We start from the raw sequence: 19,413 nt of genomic DNA, 5'->3' as shown, positions 1-19,413 counted from the left end.
TTGGGAAGAGTTTCCTGGGAAGTTTATGAAGAGAGCACAAAAACCTGAGGGATTTGGTACCATCTGGGGCTCCCAGCAGGTGGGAGAGGTGTGCCAGTGCTGCTGAATTGCAGAACTGCCCTCGGTGCTGCTTTGCCAAGCTCCCAAAGGTGCCAGTGTGCAGAATAACAGCTCTGAGATGCTCACCCAGGGCAGGTTTATGGCACAGCACCCTGTACTTAGAACAATCTCCTTACATCAGCCATGTAAGAATGTGCCAGATCCTGCATCTTCCTGAGGTACAGGCATTATCATGGCTCATCTCCTGTAGGACAGCCTGAACTCCTGGGCATGGGAGAAAATACATCCATGGTGCTGCTGTCTCGCCTTTGAGAGCTCAGAATGGTCAAACTTTTGACAACCCCCCCCGAAAAAAGCCCACAAAAAGCAACAAAACAGAACAAACCACAGAAACCAAGTCTTGAGCTATTTTATTCTCTGAGTCAGAGGATGTGGAGCATTCACTCACCTTTTCTGGGGCAGGTCTAGAGATGTTTTGGGGTTTTTTATAGAAGCACAGACTGGTTTGTGTTGGAAGGGACTTTAAAACCATCCAGTTCCAACCCCTGCCATGGGCAGGGACACCTTCCATTATCCCAGGCTGCTCCAAGTGCTGTCCAGCCTGGCCTTGGACACTTCCAGGGATCCAGGGGCAGCCACAGCTGCTCTGGGCACTACTCCCCAACCTCACAGGCAAGGATTTCTTCTGTATACCTAACCTGAATTTCAGTCTGACCCCATTCCCCTTGTCCTGTCATTCTGATGAACAGTCCCCTTCCAGCTTCCCCATAGGCACCCTCAGATACTGGAAAGTTCTGTGAGGTCTCCATGTTCTTCTCTTCTCTTCTCTTCTCTTCTCTTCTCTTCTCTTCTCTTCTCTTCTCTTCTCTTCTCTTCTCTTCTCTTCTCTTCTCTTCTCTTCTCTTCCCTTCCCTTCCCTTCCCTTCCCTTCCCTTCCCTTCCCTTCCCTTCCCTTCCCTTCCCTTCCCTTCCCTTCCCTTCCCTTCCCTTCCCTTCCCTTCCCTTCCCTTCCCTTCCCTTCCCTTCCCTTCCCTTCTCATGTATCCAGGATATATTTATATCCTCATTTCCTCCTTGTTCTTTCCCTTGTGAGTTGGGAACACCATCCTCACAATGAGCAAGGTCTTGTGGATATTTCATGTGCAACTATCCTTGTGCTGCTGCTGGAGCCAGGCTGTTTCACCTGCAGCCCTGCAGACACTCTGTGGTCAGCAAGGTTAGGAAGCACCAAAATTCAGGCCTCTGGCTCAGTGCTGGTGCCTTGTTTGCTTGGGAATACACATGGACACATCAAGGGTTGTTTCCTCTGCCTCCCATCCATCCCATGTGTGCCCAGCTCAGGGCTGCTCCTGCTGCAGCTCTTGTGTTACACAGCCAGTAAATTAGCACCTTGTTTTGCAAGCCTGATTAAAATAATAGCTGAGGCTGTGTTTGAAACTGTCGAGAAGGCAGGGAGGGTGTCTCTGCCCAGGCTCTGTGTCCTGCCTGCCTGCAGGGGGATCAGTCACCTGGCAGAGTCACCTTCTCCCTGCTGGCACAAAGGCATCACCACCAGAAACACCCTGGGCAGAGGCAGAGAGCCTCCAAAACACGAGTCTGTGCTGCTGAGGCAGAAATCCAACTCACACCAAAGCACCGCCGTGTGAACCACCACCCCATGCTACCTCATTAATGGATTTGCATTTCTCTCCCATCTGTTTGTCCCAGCAGAGATTTCCTTTCACCCTGAGAGCAGCCAAGGTAACAGAAGTGCTTTGTTGTGCTTTGTGTTTTCTCAGGGATCCACCAACGTGGTTTACCAAGCCCACCATGTCAGCAGGAGTAAGAGAGGACAAGTGGTCGGCACCAGGGGAGGATTCCGAGGCTGCACAGTTTGGCTCACAGGTATTTCTGTCAGGCTGTGAAATGCAAGCCTGGCCTCACCTGTGCAACTCCACGAGTGTGGCTGCCAGGTGGGGATTTGGGATCTGCAGGAAACGTCAGCGCTCCCTGCGAGCCGCGAATTGCAAAACATCCCCACGTGGGAAAGGCAGCCACGCGGTGCTGGCGCAGCAAGATGTTCTCCCTGGCAGCTGCTGCCCAGAATGAATGTTTTTATGGATTTCCCAGCTGCTCTCAGGCTCCTTTGAACATGTCAGAGGCCCTCAGGGTAGCACTTGTTGTTCCCAAGTGTGTAGCTGAGGAAGCCTTGGCTCCCATCCAGCCAGTGTTCGGCAGTGGAACGTAGCCGGGGTTGTGCGACACGCGGATGTTTTCATTCAGGAGCGGTGGGAAGTTCACTGGGACATGCAGGTCTGCTGGGTTTGAGGCAGCACGAGGCAGCCACCTTGTCTGGAGAATAAACACTCCCAGCCACAGAGTCACACTGGAAGCAATCCCTTACATTTGTTTTGTTGCCCTTCTCTTCTGTCTTGAAGTATAAACTTGTTGTCTGGGGATTAGGGGCTGTCAGAAAGGACAATTGCATTTCTCATTTCTAATATTTAGACAAGTCTGTCTTTTGCCAGTTGTCCAGTTGTTCCTTTGCTTGTTAAATATTGGCATTTTCTTTGGCTGCTGGAGGATGTTGAAGGACATGCTTGGAAGGATTTGTAAAGCCATTCTGATTTGCCTTCCTGTCACCTTAGTTTGTAGATGCTGGATTAAAGCACATTTCTATTCCATTCTCCTCCTCAATTCTGAAGTGCACAATCTGCTTTTATATAGTTTCTGAAGCCAAAAGCTCAACCCAAGGCAATTTCCTTTCTTTTTTGAGTATTACTCAAAAACTTGTGTCTGAAAGGTTTGAGCTGACCTGGCTGATGGTTATTCTTTGAAATACACACCTGGAGAAGGAGGTGATGGGGGCCCTTTGTTGCCAGAGCCTGTCCCACTCCACGTGGTTGCAGCAAGAGCCTCTCCTTGGATTCAGAATGGGAGAGCAGCTGGCTCTTGACAGTAGGAGGAAGGGGAGGAGGAGGAAGATGAGGAGGGACCTGGAGGAAGCAGCATCCTTTCAAACCTCCCCTGGTTCCTGGAACCTCTGTGTTCCAGCATGGCCTGGCGAGAGGTTGGGCTGTAGATGCTTTTCTCAGGGCATTATTGCCACCCATCCAATAATAAAGGTTGAAAAGGTGAAGGTTCATCCTTCATCTGTGAAGGATGAATCCAACTTCCTTTAGGAAGGAATGAGGTAGGGAGCTTCAGACAGAAGGAGTTTGGCCACTGGTGTCACTTGTATTCACTCTCTTGATCTCAAACCTGACTCCTCACTCTTCTGCCTCCCGCAGGCCTTTCTGGAGCTGGCAAGACAACCATTGGCTTTGCTCTGGAGGAGTACCTGGTGGCTCATGGCATCCCCTGCTACTCCCTGGATGGTGACAATGTGAGGCACGGCTTGAACAAGAACCTGGGCTTCTCGGCCCAGGACCGCGAGGAGAACATCCGGCGCATCGCCGAGGTGGCGCGGCTCTTCGCCGACGCGGGGCTCGTCTGCATCACCAGCTTCATCTCCCCCTTCACCAAGGTAAGGCTGTGAAGATCCCAGGCCTCCTGCTCTATCCTCAGCTTCACCTCAGATGATGAGGATGGTTTATGGAGAGGGTTTCCTAAATGCACAGATGCTTGGTAGAACGCCGCTGACGCAACCGCGCTCGGTCGGTGCTTGGAGGGCAGCGGCCTCGCTGGATAAATTCAGTGCTGCACATTGATGAAAAGCTAAGATGAGTTTAAGATCTCCTTGCTATTAACTCCTCAGAGGTAGAAAAGAGTCACAGAAGCAGCACAGAGGTAAATGCACAAATGCTTGGTAGAACACCACTGACACAACTGCGTGCAGTCAGTGTTTGGAGGGCAGCAGACTTGCTGGATAAATTCAGTGCTGCACATTGATGAAAATCTAAGATGAGTTTAAGATCTCCTTGCTATTATCTCCTCAGAAAAAAGCCACAGAAGCAGCAGCCTGTCCTAGACTTCTCACTGGTTTTTTGGAAGATTTGACTTGCGATTTTCACTTCCGTAGCTGCTGTTATCAGGGTGATGCAAGCAGTTCCTTTTTTCATAGAATCAAGGAATCACTGATGCTGGAAAAGACCTCTGAGATCATCAGGTCTGACCATTTTCACACAGGGCAGTTAATTATTCACAATCTAAAGTTCTGCTGTCTTGCCCAACGAAAAAGTCTTGAGGTTTTGCATGGGAAAAGATAAAAACAGATTGATGATGTAGATTTTTACAAATTTTTTTTTAAGTATCTTTGAAGAAAAGGAGGGAAGTGAGATGAAAAACCTTCTTAGAACTAGTGTACATTGAATAAAGATTAATTTACTTGTGTCAAAATCCAGGGAGGTGTTTTTGCTGCAATTCAGATTTTTCCCATCTTTCTTCCAACAGGATCGTCGAAATGCACGAAAAATTCACGAGGCAGCTGGACTTCCTTTCTTTGAAATCTTTGTAGATGCTCCTCTAAATATTTGTGAAAGCAGAGATGTGAAGGGCCTGTACAAAAAGGCGAGAGCTGGAGAGATCAAAGGTATGGAGGAATGAGATCTTATTTTGCCTTTTGCTTTCCAAAGCTTTGGATGCCTTGTCCTGGCAGTGCCATAATAGGGATGGGAGTCTAAAGGCCCTTTGTAGTGCACAAAAGGATCCTGTTCCCCTAATCTTACTGTCACAAGTGTCACTTGTACCCAGCATGGTTGAATGCCTCCTGGTTGTTTGTACAGTGTTCTTGGCTCTAAGGCACTGATTATTCTATTAAACAAATTTAATTTGGGGGTTAATTGTCCGTAGGATTCACGGGCATTGACTCCGAGTACGAGAAACCCGAAGCTCCCGAGCTGGTGCTGAAAACAAACGTTACATCGGTGTCTGAGTGCATCCAGCAGGTTGTGGAGCTCCTGCAGGCACAGGTGGGTCCCTTTTGTGTCACCATCACTGGCAGCCTTGGAACCCAGCTTTGGGACACTGCCTTTTGGGTGTTCCCCTTAAAAACAGCGTGTTACAAGTGCTGCCTGTCTCTGTCTTTCAGAACATTGTGCCCCAGGGCTCAGTCAAGGATGTTCTGGAGCTCTTTGTGCCTGAGGATAAACTCAGCAGTGTCAGGGCTGAGGCAGAGAAGCTGCCAGCACTGGAGATCACTAAGGTATTGTCACACACAGCTTCTGACACTGTTTAGCTGTGGAAACTTCCAGGGGGATGTTGCCAGAGGAGCCTGTGTTCTCCTGATGGCCCTGACTTTTTGTGGCTGTGGTTTATGGTGAGCTGAGGTGGGATCCTGGTCCTCAGCCATTTTCTGCCAGTCTCCTCTGCTGTGTTCATACAGCCCCACAGGTTCAAGCTGCCAGAGGGCAGGGTTTGCTGGGATATTGAGGGGCCCTGGCACAGGGTGCCCAGAGCAGCTGTGGCTGCCCCTGCATCCCTGGCAGTGCCTAAGGCCAGGCCGGACTTTGGGGCTTGGAGCAGCCTGGGATGGTGGAAGGTGTCCCTGTCCATGGCAGGGGTGACACTGGATGGGCTTTAAGGTCCCTTCCAACCCACACCAGTCTGGGATTCTAAGTTGTGCTGTGAAACTGTGTGAGTCTGGCTTTAAAAGCCCTGAGCTACATTCCCCATGTCTTTCTCCCCTTATGAACGTCCTGTATTTGAAGCAAAACAAAATGAAAATGCTGTTTCAGCAGAAGGGAAGGAAAAGCAACCTCTGAGTGTGACAGGAGTGTGACCCCTTTGGGTTTGTTTTGCAGCTGGATCTGCAGTGGGTGCAGGTGCTGAGCGAAGGCTGGGCCACTCCTCTGACAGGATTCATGAGGGAGGCAGAGTACCTGCAAGTGCTGCACTTTGACACCCTGCTCAACGGTATGGATCCCCTGTGCCCTCCTGTCCTGCCTTGTGGCACACTCCTGAAGGTGGCCAGGTCACCCTGCTGTGGCCACAGCCCTGGCTCACAGCTCTGACATCTCTCGTGGTGCTGCTCAAACCTTCCAGGAGCTGTTGTGTGGCTCTGGTCGAGCTTGGCTGGACCAGGGTGTAAATAGAGATGCACGCCCAAGGCCAAGGAAGCAGGGAGGCTGCCAGGCTCAGCTGGAGGTGGGAGGAGAAGGCAGCTGCTCCTTGGAAACAGGAGCAGAGCCTGGTTTTGGCCCCCACCCCATTTCCCTGCTTCTTCAGGGGAGTAAATCTGATTTATCTATGCATTAGCAGACTGCTAGAGGTGCTTGAAGTAAATCTGATTTATGTTAGCTTGAAGTAAATCTGATCTATCTCTGCATTAGCAGCCTGCTAGAGGTGCTTCATCCCTGGAAGAGGCAGAGAGGGCTCAGGTGATGCCCATCCACAGCTGGGACTGGGGCACAGATGTTTGCACCCCATTTCTCAGCTGTGGATGCTGTTGCTGGGACTTCACCTGCACATAGGACGCGCACACTGGGGTTTGTAGAGCTGGCAGTGATCTCTGCAAAGGTGAGCAAGTCCCTTTGAGCCTTGCATGCCTTCTGGACAATCCTGTGTTCCCACAGGGCAGCGATTTGCTGCTGTTGCTGATATTTGGGCACAGAGGCAAAGCTCAGGAGTGCTCACTTTGCACTCTGGGAGTGTCTGTGAGTGGGGGCCCTGCTCCCAGACACACCATAGCCTTTCACCTCCTGCCCAGTGTGCAAACAGCACTCAGGAGCACATGTCCCTGTTATCAGAGCCTCCTCTGTGCTCTTTGAGCTGCTCTTGTGCCTGGGGAGGTCGCAGAGCGCCCTGGGATGGCCACGTTGCTCCAGATCCCTGTACTTTGTGCTCAGGCTCATCCCAGAGCAGATCTGGTTTTGGGGTGCTCCCCAAATCTGCCAGCATCCTTGAGCACATCTCTGAGCTCTGTGGGCAGGTGCTCAGGGTTTGTAGAGGAGCAGGGTTTGTGAGGAGCAGGGACAAAGGCCAGGAGAGAGCAGCTTTTCAGGGGATGAGCTCTGGGTAGCAGAGGGCAGCAGCCTCTGGAGATCCTGTCTCCACAGGGCTCTCCAAACTCAGCATCAGTGTGCTCAGGGTGACATCTGAGTGGGAGAGAGAGCACCAGCTGCTCCTGCAGAAGCTTTGGGAAGTGGTGGAGGGCTCCATCTCACTGGTGTGGCACTGCCCAGGAGAGGCTTGAGCCTGCTCTTCCCACAGCCATCGTGCCCTGGGCTGGCTGATGGTCTGGGCAGCTCCTGTGGGTTTTTGGGGACACTTGTTCAAGCTCAAATCCCTCCTGGGTGCCCCAGCAGGTGGGTGGTGTGCTTTGTGTAGGGCCACCAAGAAAAGGGTGGGCCTGCAGCAATGCACCAGCAGCCTGTGACACTGCCAGGAGGGGTGACAGTGACACTGGAGGTGCTGGATCACACTCAGTGTGAGGCTGTGGTAGGAGCATGGCCACGCCAGCAGGAGCCTTTAAGTGCTTTGAGTCTTGAAATGGTTTCTGTAATGTGCCCCTGAGTGTTAATTATCTTAATTATGTTTGTGTTCTCTCAGGAAAGAGGCGCTTGGGAGTTGGTATGTATGGAACTGTTCTCAGGCTCTGCACAAATTACCTCAATTGAGATTCTTTTTGACGATAATTTTTTTGAGATTTACCAAAAAAAAGCCCAACAAAACCTTGAAATTACAATGAAATTATTACAGCCATGGCCCATTTATGATCCAGGCAGTTCTGACACACCCCATGTCCCAGGGAGCAGTCTGCACAAAGATCCCAGTTGTGTAATTTTGTAATTATCTGCACTGAAGTGATCTTTTGTTACCTCTCCATCCTGCATTTGGAAATGGAGCCTGAAGATCTTCACTTTCAGCAGCATTTGTTGGTTTCATAATGCAGCTTAATTTTTTTTTTCCTGTGCTGGCTTCATTGACTGATCGTTATTAATATGATTTAAATGTATGAAGTTGATATTGATTGGATCCCATGTGAATATAATTATGATTATTCATTGAAATTGCTGCCTGGCAGATGAATGATAGCCAGTCATGAATTTAAAGTAAATGCAAATATTTTTGTAAAAATCTATATCATAGCCAAAATCATCAAATTAAGACTCTCAAGGATCCAACCTGATTTCAGTCAGATCAGAATGAATTGAATCAGTGATTTGTTTGTGTCTGGAAACCCATCAAAGAGACTGATTCTCCTGTATTAACACTGGAATATTGTTAATATCCAAATATCCAAGGAGGACCTCAGTGGAACACTGGGAAATTGGGAGGGCTGGGTTAAAACCAACATGATTTCAAGCTGTTTAGGGGCACCACTGAAATTAGAAACTAGGTGTGCACTTACAGACTCACACAGAAAACAGATTAAACAGTGCAGAGATGTAAAGGAGGAGTAGAAATATAGAGATAGCCAGGAAAAAACCCAAACAAGAAAAAAAAAACCAAATTAAACCTGAGTGTGGTGGGAGAGGCAGCCCAGGAGGTGTGCAGGGAATGGGGTGCTCCAGGGAACACCAGCCTGGAGCCATCCCCACAGAGGTGGTTCCCCTGGAGGAGAAGGCATTTTCCAAACACGTTGAAATTTTTCAATTTATCCAGGATTGCACTTTGCCAGCACATATAAATTTTTCACCTTCACAAGGAGCTAACCAAGAAGAACCAGGGCAAGGGAGAGTACAGGAACTAATGAGATGCTCCGGGTATCCTGGAGACACCTCTGGCCCTTAGATAAGAGCTTTGATATTCTGCTAACATCACCATTTATTAGCAGTGCAGAGGAAACTGCTGCAATGACTGATTTTCCATGAAAACCTCTGTTTCCTGTGCTCCCAGGGCTGCTTACAATTCTTGTCCACACCGGAGGGTGTTCAACCCTCCCCTTCAAGGGTTGTGAGCATCCCCATGGTGCTGCTGGTGTCCATGTGTCCTGGTTTATGGCAAAGTTGGGAGAAAACCTCCAAAGGGGTTCCTCTAGAAAGCAAATTCAAACAGCCCTCCCCCAGCTGGTTCAGGAAAATATTTCCTTGGAGAAAAGTGCAAAAAACCCCCTGTTTATTTAGCAGGCAAAGCATTCACCAGCACAAAAATTTATCAATATTAAACAATAGAACCTCTCACTGTTCTGAAGAGATGGCAAACTCAGAAAGTCCTCTCTGTGGGCTGTGGCTTAGCTCACTCAGTCTCTTATCAGTCCTTTATCAGTCCCTTATCAGTCCCTCTGGTGCTGGAAATGCCATGCCACAGGCCCAGCCTGGTGGGCCACAGGTGGAGCTGCTGGTTCTCTTCTGGGTGTTCAGTGCAGAGCAGGTTCGAACAATTTCAAGAAAAGAAAAACCACAGTCCAGTGAAATTTTCTGCCTCAGCTGGCTAGAAACTAACTAAAAGCAAAGGAGAGCTCTGTCCTGCTGTCTGTCCGTGCTGCAGACAGCACAGTTGTGGCATTCACATTCTCTGATAAAATCCCTTCACCCACGATTTTCTCCTGGAAAGCTGAGAGGCCTCAGAGAAAAGGAAAACAATTCTTGTTTCATTTGCTTCTCCTGTGTTGTGCTCACATGTGGAATGTGTTTGGAGATTGTTTACCCACAGGTGCTTGTTCCATTGGATTCTGGTGTGAGTTGTTTTGACTCTTTGGCCAATTGGGGTAAAGCTGTGTCAGGGCTCTGGAAAGAGTCACAAGCTTTCATTATTAGTTTTTGAGCATTCAGTAAGTGTCTTTTCTGTATTCTTTAGTGTAGTATTCTTTAATGTAATATAGTATCATAAAGTAATAGATTAGCCTTCTGAGAACATGGAGTCAGATTCATCATGAATGATACCTGGGACATTCCCAGCAAATGCAATCACACAGTCAAGGAGCAAGATGCGAGGAGCAAGTGCAGTTTGTGATAACAAACTCCACACTCCTTTTCTCCTCCCTTTGTTGTCAGAACAAATCTTAAAGGTGCAAAACCTATTTCTGGGCTAAACAGGGGATACAATTCAGGACCATAAAGCCATGCCAGGACACCCTACAGGACACATAGTGGCTGCAGGGTGCTGAGCCCTTTTCTGTGTCTCTGTGCAGATGGTGTGGTGAACCTGAGCATGCCCATCATGCTCCCCCTATCAGCAGAGGACAAGCACCAGCCTTTGCTTGGTTCAGGGTGTCCCCAGCAGGCTGAAGGGCCTGGATAGTTCAGTCCTCTCCAGGACAGGCTGTTCAAGTTCCCAAGCAGTTCTCAGCCACAGGCAACCTTAGCAAGCTCTTTAGGGATTATCAGCTCATTGTGATTTCAGCCCTTCAGCTCGCTAGGTGCCTAGGCAGGCAGACACAAGGAGAGAGAGGAGAAGGCTGTTTGGAGTTCCACAGCCATGTCTTTATTGAATCTTCTGAGAAGGGTTCCAGTGACAGCTCTTCTACCAGAACTGGGCTAAACCAGGGTTCTGGTAGAACAGGGGGATCAGAAATGGTCCAGTGGCAAGGGTTAAAGGAAAGTGACCTATAGGGTTACAGAGAGATAAACAGGGGTTCCAAAAGGGTCTTTCTAGCCCATTCACCATGACTTGGCATTTCCTATCTTTAGGCTTCTGCATGCCCTCACAGAACCTTGCACACTGCAGGGTGCTGAACCTTCTCTGTGTCTCTGTGCAGATGGAGTGGTGAACCTGAGCGTGCCCATCGTGCTGCCCCTGTCAGCAGAGGACAAGCAGCGGCTGGAGGGCAGCGAGGCGCTGGCGCTCAGCTTCCAGGGCCGCCGCGTGGCCGTGCTGCGCCGCCCCGAGTTCTTCGCCCACAGGAAGGAGGAGCGCTGCGCCCGCGTCTGGGGCACCACCTGCCCCCGGCACCCACACATCCAGGTGGGTCCTCGGCCCTGAAACCTGCCCAGGGCATGCAGAAGTGAATTCTGCCAAGGTTTTGGGTGCCACCTGTAAGAAATGGTGCCTGGCCTAGCCCACACCATCTTACATAGGACAAGAGGCGCTCCACGTGGGGACAGTCCTATTTTATTTCCAAAATTGAAGAGCACCAGGTCATCAGGTGACTCCCCAGGTGGCAAAAAGAGGGAGTGGTCTTCTTCCAGATGGATTTTGAGCTAAGGGGAAGGGGGCAATGTGATACAAGTGAGAAGGGGCAAACCAGGAAGAGAGCACCAACACTGAGGCTTAGGGGGAGGAAGACCACGTGATGATAGAATCCAAATCACGTGAACAGTGCCAATTACCAAACACCCAGTGCAAGTAACTAAATAACTGTTTAGTGCTATGCAACACAGGTGGGTCCTGCCCCTCCCTGCCACAGGAAGCGCAGCCTCGGGGCTGAAACCTGCCCAGGGCATGGAGAAATGAACTTTGCCAAGGTTTTGAGGGCAATGGGTTTCCTGTCTGAGCTTCCAGTCCAGCTCCTCGCTGGGAACCAGCTCATCCCAAGCAGGCAGGACTGATTTTATTTGGCCATCAGCCCATCCCAAGCAGGCAGGACTGAATTTTTTGGTCACCAGAAACCCAAGAAGGCAGGACTGATTTTTTTGGCCACCAGCTCATCCCAAGCAGGCAGGACTGAATTTTTTTGGCTACCCGAATCCCAAGAAGGGAGGACTGAATTTTTAGCCACCAGCCCATCCTGAGCAGGCAGGACTGAATTTTTTGCTTTTCCCTACAGGCAGCCAGCAGGGTTGGTGTGTTTTTGCAGCTTCTCTCTTCCCCCTCAGTCTGTGGCAGTACAAGGAGCATTGTCCCTAGGAAAGAGAGAGCTCTGGGTTCCACACAGTGACTTCAGCTTTCTCCCTAGAAAGACTACAGCTGTGGTAGTTCTTTCCCCTCCCTTAAAATGCCTGGTTTAATTCATCAGCAGCAGGTGTGTGCCTTGCAACAGGCTCATTCCTCCTGTGTGTTCCCAGCAGGAAAGCAAAGGGGGAGCTGGAGGAAGGTCTTGTGCCTTCCTATAGACTGCTGGCTGCCAGAGGAGAGGCCAGCACCCAGCTGTGGGATGGGACTGGGTGGCTGCTGCCCCACTTGGTGAGGTTTTGCTGCCCAGGACATTTGTTCACATGGTCACTGCAATGATGTTTTCCACCTGAGAGAAGGGAAGGTCATCCTACAACAGGGTTGAGCCTCACACTTTTCAAAGGAGACTGGGAGGAGGAGGACTGTGCTGTCCCCTTTGCACTGAAGGTGTGTGTATTTCCCAGATGGTGATGGAGAGTGGAGACTGGCTGGTTGGTGGAGACCTGGAGGTCCTGGAGAGGATCAAATGGAACGATGGGCTGGACCAGTACCGCCTAACCCCGCTGGCTCTCAAGCAGAAGTTCAGGGAAATGAATGCTGGTGAGTGCCCTGGGTTACACCAGTGACAGGGCTCTTCCTGCCCCACAGGGCCTTGGTGGGATCCATGATGTGCTCTCAGCACTTCCAGGTGGCTTCTGGATGCTCCCAAAATGGTTCTGTTAGGGAGGGTGGGCAGTAAAGGGGACTCAGGGCATGGCACAGGTGGTACAGGGCTCCTTGGTCAGGGCAGTGCTTGTGATGGGCTGTGTCCCCAGAGGGCTGCTCTGAGGGATGGGATCCTGCTCACATCCCCCCTGGCACGAGAGATCCTCTCTGCACTGACATTCTTGGCCTTCACACCTGGGGCACAGCTCAGGTGTCTCCTCCCAGCTCTCTGTCCCATGGAATCCCAGAATGGTTTGGGTTGGAGGGACCTTAAAGCTCATCCCACTGCACCTCCTGCCATGGGCAGGGACACCTTCCATGCTCCCAGGTTGCTCCTGCTGGTGGTGCCAGCAGGATGGCAAGGGTCAGACACCCACCCTCACTTTGGGGGAAGACCACTGGCCCTCCTGCAGGTGCCACTGAGCTTGGGGAGGTGACAGGACACTAAAGACATCAGTGCAGGTGTCCAGTGGTGTGCACAAACGTTATAGGAGAGCTGATAGGGCTGAAATCGGCCCCAAAGGAAGGGAATGCAGGGAAAATAACCCTGGTAGGGTGATGTGTGTGTGTGTGAAACATTCAGGGTCCTGTTTGTGTGCAGACAAAGCAAACACAGCTCTGTCATGGCTGTCATGGCACACACAGCTCTGCCATGGCACACAGGGCACACACAGCTCTGTCATGGCACACACAGCTCTGCCATGGCACACATGGCACACACACAGCTCTGCCATGGCACACATGGCACACACACAGCTCTGCCATGGCACACAGGGCACACACACAGCTCTGTCATGGCACACAGGACACACACAGCTTTCTCATGGCACACAGGGCACACACACACAGCTCTGTCATGGCACACAGGGCACACACAGCTCTCTCATGGCACACAGGGCACACACACACAGCTGTGTCAAGGCACACAGGGCACACACACAGCTCTCTCATGTCACACAGGGCACACACACACAGCTCTCTCATGGCACACAGGGCACACACAGCTCTGTCATGGCACACAGGGCACACACACAGCTCTGTCATGGCACACAGGGCACACACACACAGCTGTGTCAAGGCACACAGGGCACACACACAGCTCTCTCATGTCACACAGGGCACACACAGCTCTGCCATGGCCAACACACAGCTCTGTCATGGCACACAGGGCACACACAGGTCTGTCATGGCACACAGGGCACACACAGCTCTGCCATGGCACACACAGCTCTGCCATGGCACACATGGCACACACACACAGCTGTGTCATGGCACACAGGGCACACACACAGCTCTGCCATGGCTGTCATGGCAGACACAGCTCTCTCATGGCACACAGGGCACACACACAGCTCTGTCATGGCACACACTGCTCTGCCATGGCACACAGGGCACACACACAGCTCTCTCCTGTCCCTGTGCCAGCCCAGAGTGTGACAATGACCCCGGTGTCCCCCCTCCTGTCCCTTGCAGACGCCGTTTTCGCCTTCCAGCTGCGCAACCCGGTGCACAACGGGCACGCGCTGCTGATGCAGGACACGCGGCGGCAGCTCCTCGAGAGGGGCTACAAGAACCCCGTGCTGCTGCTGCACCCCCTGGGGGGCTGGACCAAGGATGACGACGTGCCCCTGGAGTGGCGCATGAAGCAGCACGCCGCCGTGCTGGAGGAGCAGGTGCTGGACCCCAAGTCCACCATCGTGGCCATCTTCCCCTCTCCCATGCTCTACGCCGGCCCCACCGAGGTAAGGCAGCTCTTGGCTGCTCAGCTGGGCTGGGCAGGCAGCCTGTCCATGCCCCGGGAAGGGGCTGGAGCTGTGTCCTCACTCTTGGTTCCCTGCATGGTTTGTCTGTGTTTGCTGCTGCAGCATCCCCCACAGAGCTCTGCTCCATCAACTCCCATCCTCTTCTTGGCTGTGGAGACAGGACACAAACAGGCTTCACCTTGTTCTGGCAGGCAGGGAGGTTCATTTGCAACCCCTTGTGTCCCTAAATCAGTGGGATAAAAGGGACAGATGCTGAACATCCCCCTCTGTGTGCTGGGCATCACCACCTTGGCACGCTGAAAATTCAAACAGACCCAGCCTATAGGAATGTGCCCCTTGTTGATGGAGTGACAAAACTGTCCTTTGTGCCCCCAAAAAAGGAAATAAACCCAGAAGGTTCTGTCCTCAATTAGGTGAAAAAACACCTCATAGGATCTGGGGGGCTTCACCTCAAACTTAAGAACAACCAATTGGACAGGAGCCAAAAAGTCCCACCTGAGCAATTCACTAGAAAAAGAAGAGAACAAAGAAAAAAATCACTTTTGTGAGGTGTTTTACCAGGAGAAGAACCTCTGACACCTGGCTCGGCGTTTCTCTGTAAAGAGTTTTGTTATTTTGCCTTTTATTAAAACTTTTTTGTTTCCAACACTGCCACAGAAGCCATCCTGCTGATTTTATGCCTTCTGAGGTAGCTGAGCTGTCTTGGGTGTGAAATGGATCTCCAAGAGCCTATGAGACCTGGCTCAAGGAGCCGCTATTTCACCAGCCCAATTCCCTCTCCCTGCCTGTGTGTGAAAAATGCCAGGCACTTGTTTTTAAAATTTTAAAAGTTTAATTGTAATTAAATGGTTATAAAAACAGTAATACAATTAGAGTAATAAAAATTTGGACAATCTGAATTAGGACAATATGAGACAATAAGAACAAAGAGTTATGGATGGTCTGGGTGCCTCTTTCTGGGCAAAATAAGCCCAAAAAAGGCCCCACGTTAACAGAGGATTAACCCTTAAAAGCAACAGCCTGTTGCATATTCCTACACCTCATCCATGATGCATAAATTCCATTCAAACACAGGATTCTGTCTGGGCAGTGCCAGCTTCTGCCTCTGAATCCTGATGGCGTCTTCAGGGCTGAGCAAGGAGGGAAGAAGTTCATTTCTCCTGATAACGGAGCAATAAATTCTCTTTCTCTGCAAGATTCAGGTGTCCTGTGGCTGCTATCTGGTGCAAGCACCTCATTCCTTTCTTTAAAAAATAATCCCACACACATAGCTTCTATTTTAACATTATATTATAACCTAAAACTATATTTTACACACAACTTGTGTAAATTAATACAGCATAATTTTCTAACACAACACATATGTGAAAAATGCCTATTTTATGATTGGCTTTTCGCAAATATTAAAATTAATATTATATGTGTTGTGTTAGAAAGTAATGCTGTGTTACTTCTCTTAAGTAGTGTGGTAAATATAGTTTTAGGTTATAACAAAAGGGTAAAATAGAAACTATGCTATGTAGGATACTTTTTTTCTAAAGAAAGGACTCGCACTGAGATAGCAGCCTCAGGACACCTGAATCTTGCAGAGAAAGAGAATTTATTGCTCCATTATCAGGAGAAATGAACTTCTTCCCACTTCACTCAGGATTGGAGATTAGGATTATAAGGAAGAAGTTGACCATGACCAGATAGAATCCTGTGTTAGAATGGAATTTATGCATCATATATAAAGTGTATGAATATGCAACCGGCTGTTGCTTTTAAGGGTTAATCCTCTGTTAATGTGGCTCCTTTTTCGGGCTTATTTTGCCCAGAAAGAGGCACCCAGACCGTCCATAACTCTTTGTTCTTATTGTCTCATATTGTCCTAACCTCAATTGTCCAAAGTTTTATTACTCTAATTATATTGCTATTTTTATAACCATTTTATTACAATTAAACCTTTAAAATTTTAAAAACAAGTGATTGGCATTTTTCACAGCAGCCACAGGACGCCTAAATCTGTCAGAGAAAGAGAATTTATTGCTCCCTTATCAGGAGAAACAAATTTCTTTCCACCTTGCTCAGGATTGGAGTTTAGGATTAGGATTAGCTGGAAGAACTTGATGATGACCAGAATCCTGTGTTAGAATGGAATTTATGCATCATGGATGAGGTGTAGGAATATGCAACAGGCTGTTGCTTTTAAGGGTTAATCCTCTGTTGATGTGGGTTTATGCTGCCCACAAAAAGGTACCTGGACTGTCCATAACTCTTTGTTCTTATTCAGTCATATTGTCCTAAACTCAATTGTCCAAATTATTATTACTATTACAGCGACCTGAGGAGGTCTCCATGGGGAGAGAAGGACGAGAATCTTGTTTCTTGATCAGAAGGCTTGGTTTATTGATATATGATATATAATACATTATAACTATACTAAAAAGAATAAGGAGAGAAGTTGCAGAGAGCTGCTAAGCCAAGAATAGAATAGAAAGAATGAATAACAAAGTTCTATCTCCAGGGAATCTGTCCCTGAGCTGCTCCTGTGATTGGCCCCCAATTGTACACATGGAAGATGGGCCAATCACAGGGGCACCTGCTACATTTCACAGCAGCTGATAACAACTGTTTACATTCTTCCTCTGGAGCTCTGCTTCCCAGAAGATGCACAAATCCCAAAGAAAGGATTTCTATGAAGAAATGTCTGCGACACATTGCTATTTTTACAACCATTTTATTACTCTTAAACTTTAAAAATTTCAAAAACAAGCGATTGGCGTTTTTCACAACATACAACATTCATTTTAATATTTGCGAAAAGCCAATCATGAAATTTGCAGTTTTCACCCAAAAGCTGCCCCAGGCCCTCCCTGTGCCCATGGCTCAGCCCCCGTGTCCCCTCCCCGCAGGTGCAGTGGCACTGCCGGGCCCGGATGGTGGCGGGCGCCAATTTCTACATCGTGGGGCGCGACCCGGCGGGAATGCCGCACCCCGACACGCGGCAGGACCTGTACGAGCCCACGCACGGCGGGAAGGTGCTGAGCATGGCCCCCGGGCTCACCTCCGTGGAGATCCTGCCCTTCCGAGTGGCTGCCTACAGCAAGAGCAAGAGAGCCATGGACTTCTACGACCCCAAAAGGTAAAGGCGGCCCTGGTTTCTTCACAGTGTGGGGGCGCGGCTTTTTGGGGATGGGGAAAAGTCCCCAAGGAGAGGAACGGGGCAGAACCTGGGAAAGGCACCTGTGTGTTCCACCATAGGTGTCACATGGAACTAAAGGTGCCACCACAGACCGGGGGCTCAGAGCACGCAGGAAGGACGGGAAGGGTTGTGGGCACTGCAGCTCCTCTGGGATGAGGAGCCCTGGGGGGAAATTGGGCCTGTGGGGTTTGGGGGGGTCCCCAGGGGGAGGGAAGGGATGAGAATCTGACTCCCAGTGCTCAGAAGGCTGAGTTATTATGATATGATATGATATGATATGATATGATATGATTGATATGATATGATTGATATGATATGATATATATTTGGAATGTGGTCTGGACATTGTTTACCAACATGTGAATGTTTAATTGTTTCTATGTGAATTGTTTTAAATTACTATTATATATTATGTTATATTACATTACATTGTATTACATGGTATTACATTGTATTACATTACATTGCATTGCATTACATAGCATTGCATTACATTACATTATATTATATTACATTACATTATATTATATTACATTATATTATTTGGAATGTGGTCTGGACATTGTTTACCAACATGTGAATGTTTAATTGTTTCTATGTGAATTGTTTTAAATTAATATTATATATTACGTTATATTACATGACATTACATTACATTACATTACATTATATTACATTACATTACATTACATTACATTACATTACATTACATTACATTATATTATTTAGAATGTGGTCTGGACATTGTTTACCAACATATGGATGTTTAATTGTTTCTATGTGAATTGTTTTAAATTAATATTATATATTATGTTACATTACATTATATTACATTACATTATATTATATTACATTACATTATATTATTTGGAATGTGGTCTGGACATTGTTTGCCAACAGGTGAATGTTTAATTGTTTCTGTGTGAATTGTTTTAAATTAATATTATATATTACGTTAAATTACATTACATTACATTATATTATATTACATTACATTACATTACATTATATTACATTACATCATATTATTCGGAATGTGGTCTGGACATTGTTTTACCAACATGTGAGTGTTTGATTGGTTCCATGTGAATTGTTTTTAATGTAGATTATATTCTATATATCATATAATATATTCTATTATATCTCATATCATATCATTTCATATCATTTGGAATGTGGTCTGGACATTGTTTACCAACAGGTGAATGTTTGATTGGGTCCATGTAAATTGTTTTTAGTCAATATTATATATATATAATATATATAATATATTATATTATATTATATTATATATTATTTAGTTAATATATAATATTACATTACATTACATTATATTATAGTCATATCAATGCTATACTATAGAAAAAGAAAAGATACATCAGGAGGCTTAACAAGAATGATAATGAAAGCTGGTGATTGACTCCTCAGAGTCTGACACAGCTGGCTGTGATTGGCCATTAATTAAAAACAATTCACATGGACCCAATCAAACATTCACCTGCTGGTAAACAATGTCCAGGCCACATTTCAAAGTAATCAGATAATTATTGTTTTCGTTCTTTTCTGGGGTTTCTCAGCTTCTCAGGAGAAAATCCTGGGCAAAGAGGGTTTTCCAGACAGTGTCCTGGTGGCGTGGGCCGGCAGTGCTGATGTCACCCGTCTCTGTCTCACACAGGCACGATGACTTTGACTTCATCTCAGGAACACGCATGAGGAAGCTGGCTCGGGAAGGGGAAAACCCCCCCGATGGCTTCATGGCCCCCAAAGCCTGGAAAGTCCTCACCACCTACTACCAGTCCCTGGAGAAGAAGAATTAACTCCTCCTCCTCCTCCTCCCTAGAAAAGCCTGTATTAATAGTGAGCAATGATCCATTGATTCCCTGTCACACAGATCACTTGCCATGACCCTGGGGTTCTCCCACCTGGGTCAGAGCGTTTTTTACCAATCAGAAATACTTTCAGCCTGATCCTTCTGCCCTGGAGCTGCTGGGAGTGTCCCCATGGAGTGGAAGGGATGGGCAGAGGGCCCTTTGTTCCCAGCTGGCACCAGGATGTGCCACGGTGCTGCCA

The 19,413-nt window shown here is 48.2% G+C and overlaps 1 protein-coding gene across 1 annotated transcript in view; it reads left to right on the top strand.

The window, feature by feature from the left end:
• PAPSS2 (3'-phosphoadenosine 5'-phosphosulfate synthase 2) overlaps positions 1-19,391 on the top strand; it is a 32,690-nt gene extending 13,299 nt beyond the window's left edge. The window contains exons 2-12 of the mRNA XM_074544529.1: positions 1,839-1,944; positions 3,330-3,565; positions 4,432-4,570; positions 4,831-4,949; positions 5,069-5,182; positions 5,781-5,892; positions 10,619-10,824; positions 12,156-12,291; positions 13,870-14,138; positions 17,054-17,283; positions 19,019-19,391. Of these exons, the coding sequence (XP_074400630.1) occupies positions 1,839-1,944; positions 3,330-3,565; positions 4,432-4,570; positions 4,831-4,949; positions 5,069-5,182; positions 5,781-5,892; positions 10,619-10,824; positions 12,156-12,291; positions 13,870-14,138; positions 17,054-17,283; positions 19,019-19,160 (1,809 nt within the window). The 3' untranslated portion in view covers positions 19,161-19,391. The remainder of the gene's footprint in view (positions 1-1,838; positions 1,945-3,329; positions 3,566-4,431; positions 4,571-4,830; positions 4,950-5,068; positions 5,183-5,780; positions 5,893-10,618; positions 10,825-12,155; positions 12,292-13,869; positions 14,139-17,053; positions 17,284-19,018) is intronic.
• The last annotated feature ends 22 nt before the right edge of the window (positions 19,392-19,413 follow it).

This window comes from Zonotrichia albicollis, chromosome 7 (assembly GCF_047830755.1).
Source record: "Zonotrichia albicollis isolate bZonAlb1 chromosome 7, bZonAlb1.hap1, whole genome shotgun sequence".
NCBI lineage: Eukaryota > Metazoa > Chordata > Aves > Passeriformes > Passerellidae > Zonotrichia > Zonotrichia albicollis.
The sequence above is the reverse complement of the archived record's forward strand: the minus strand, read 5'-3'. Positions and strand labels throughout refer to the sequence as shown.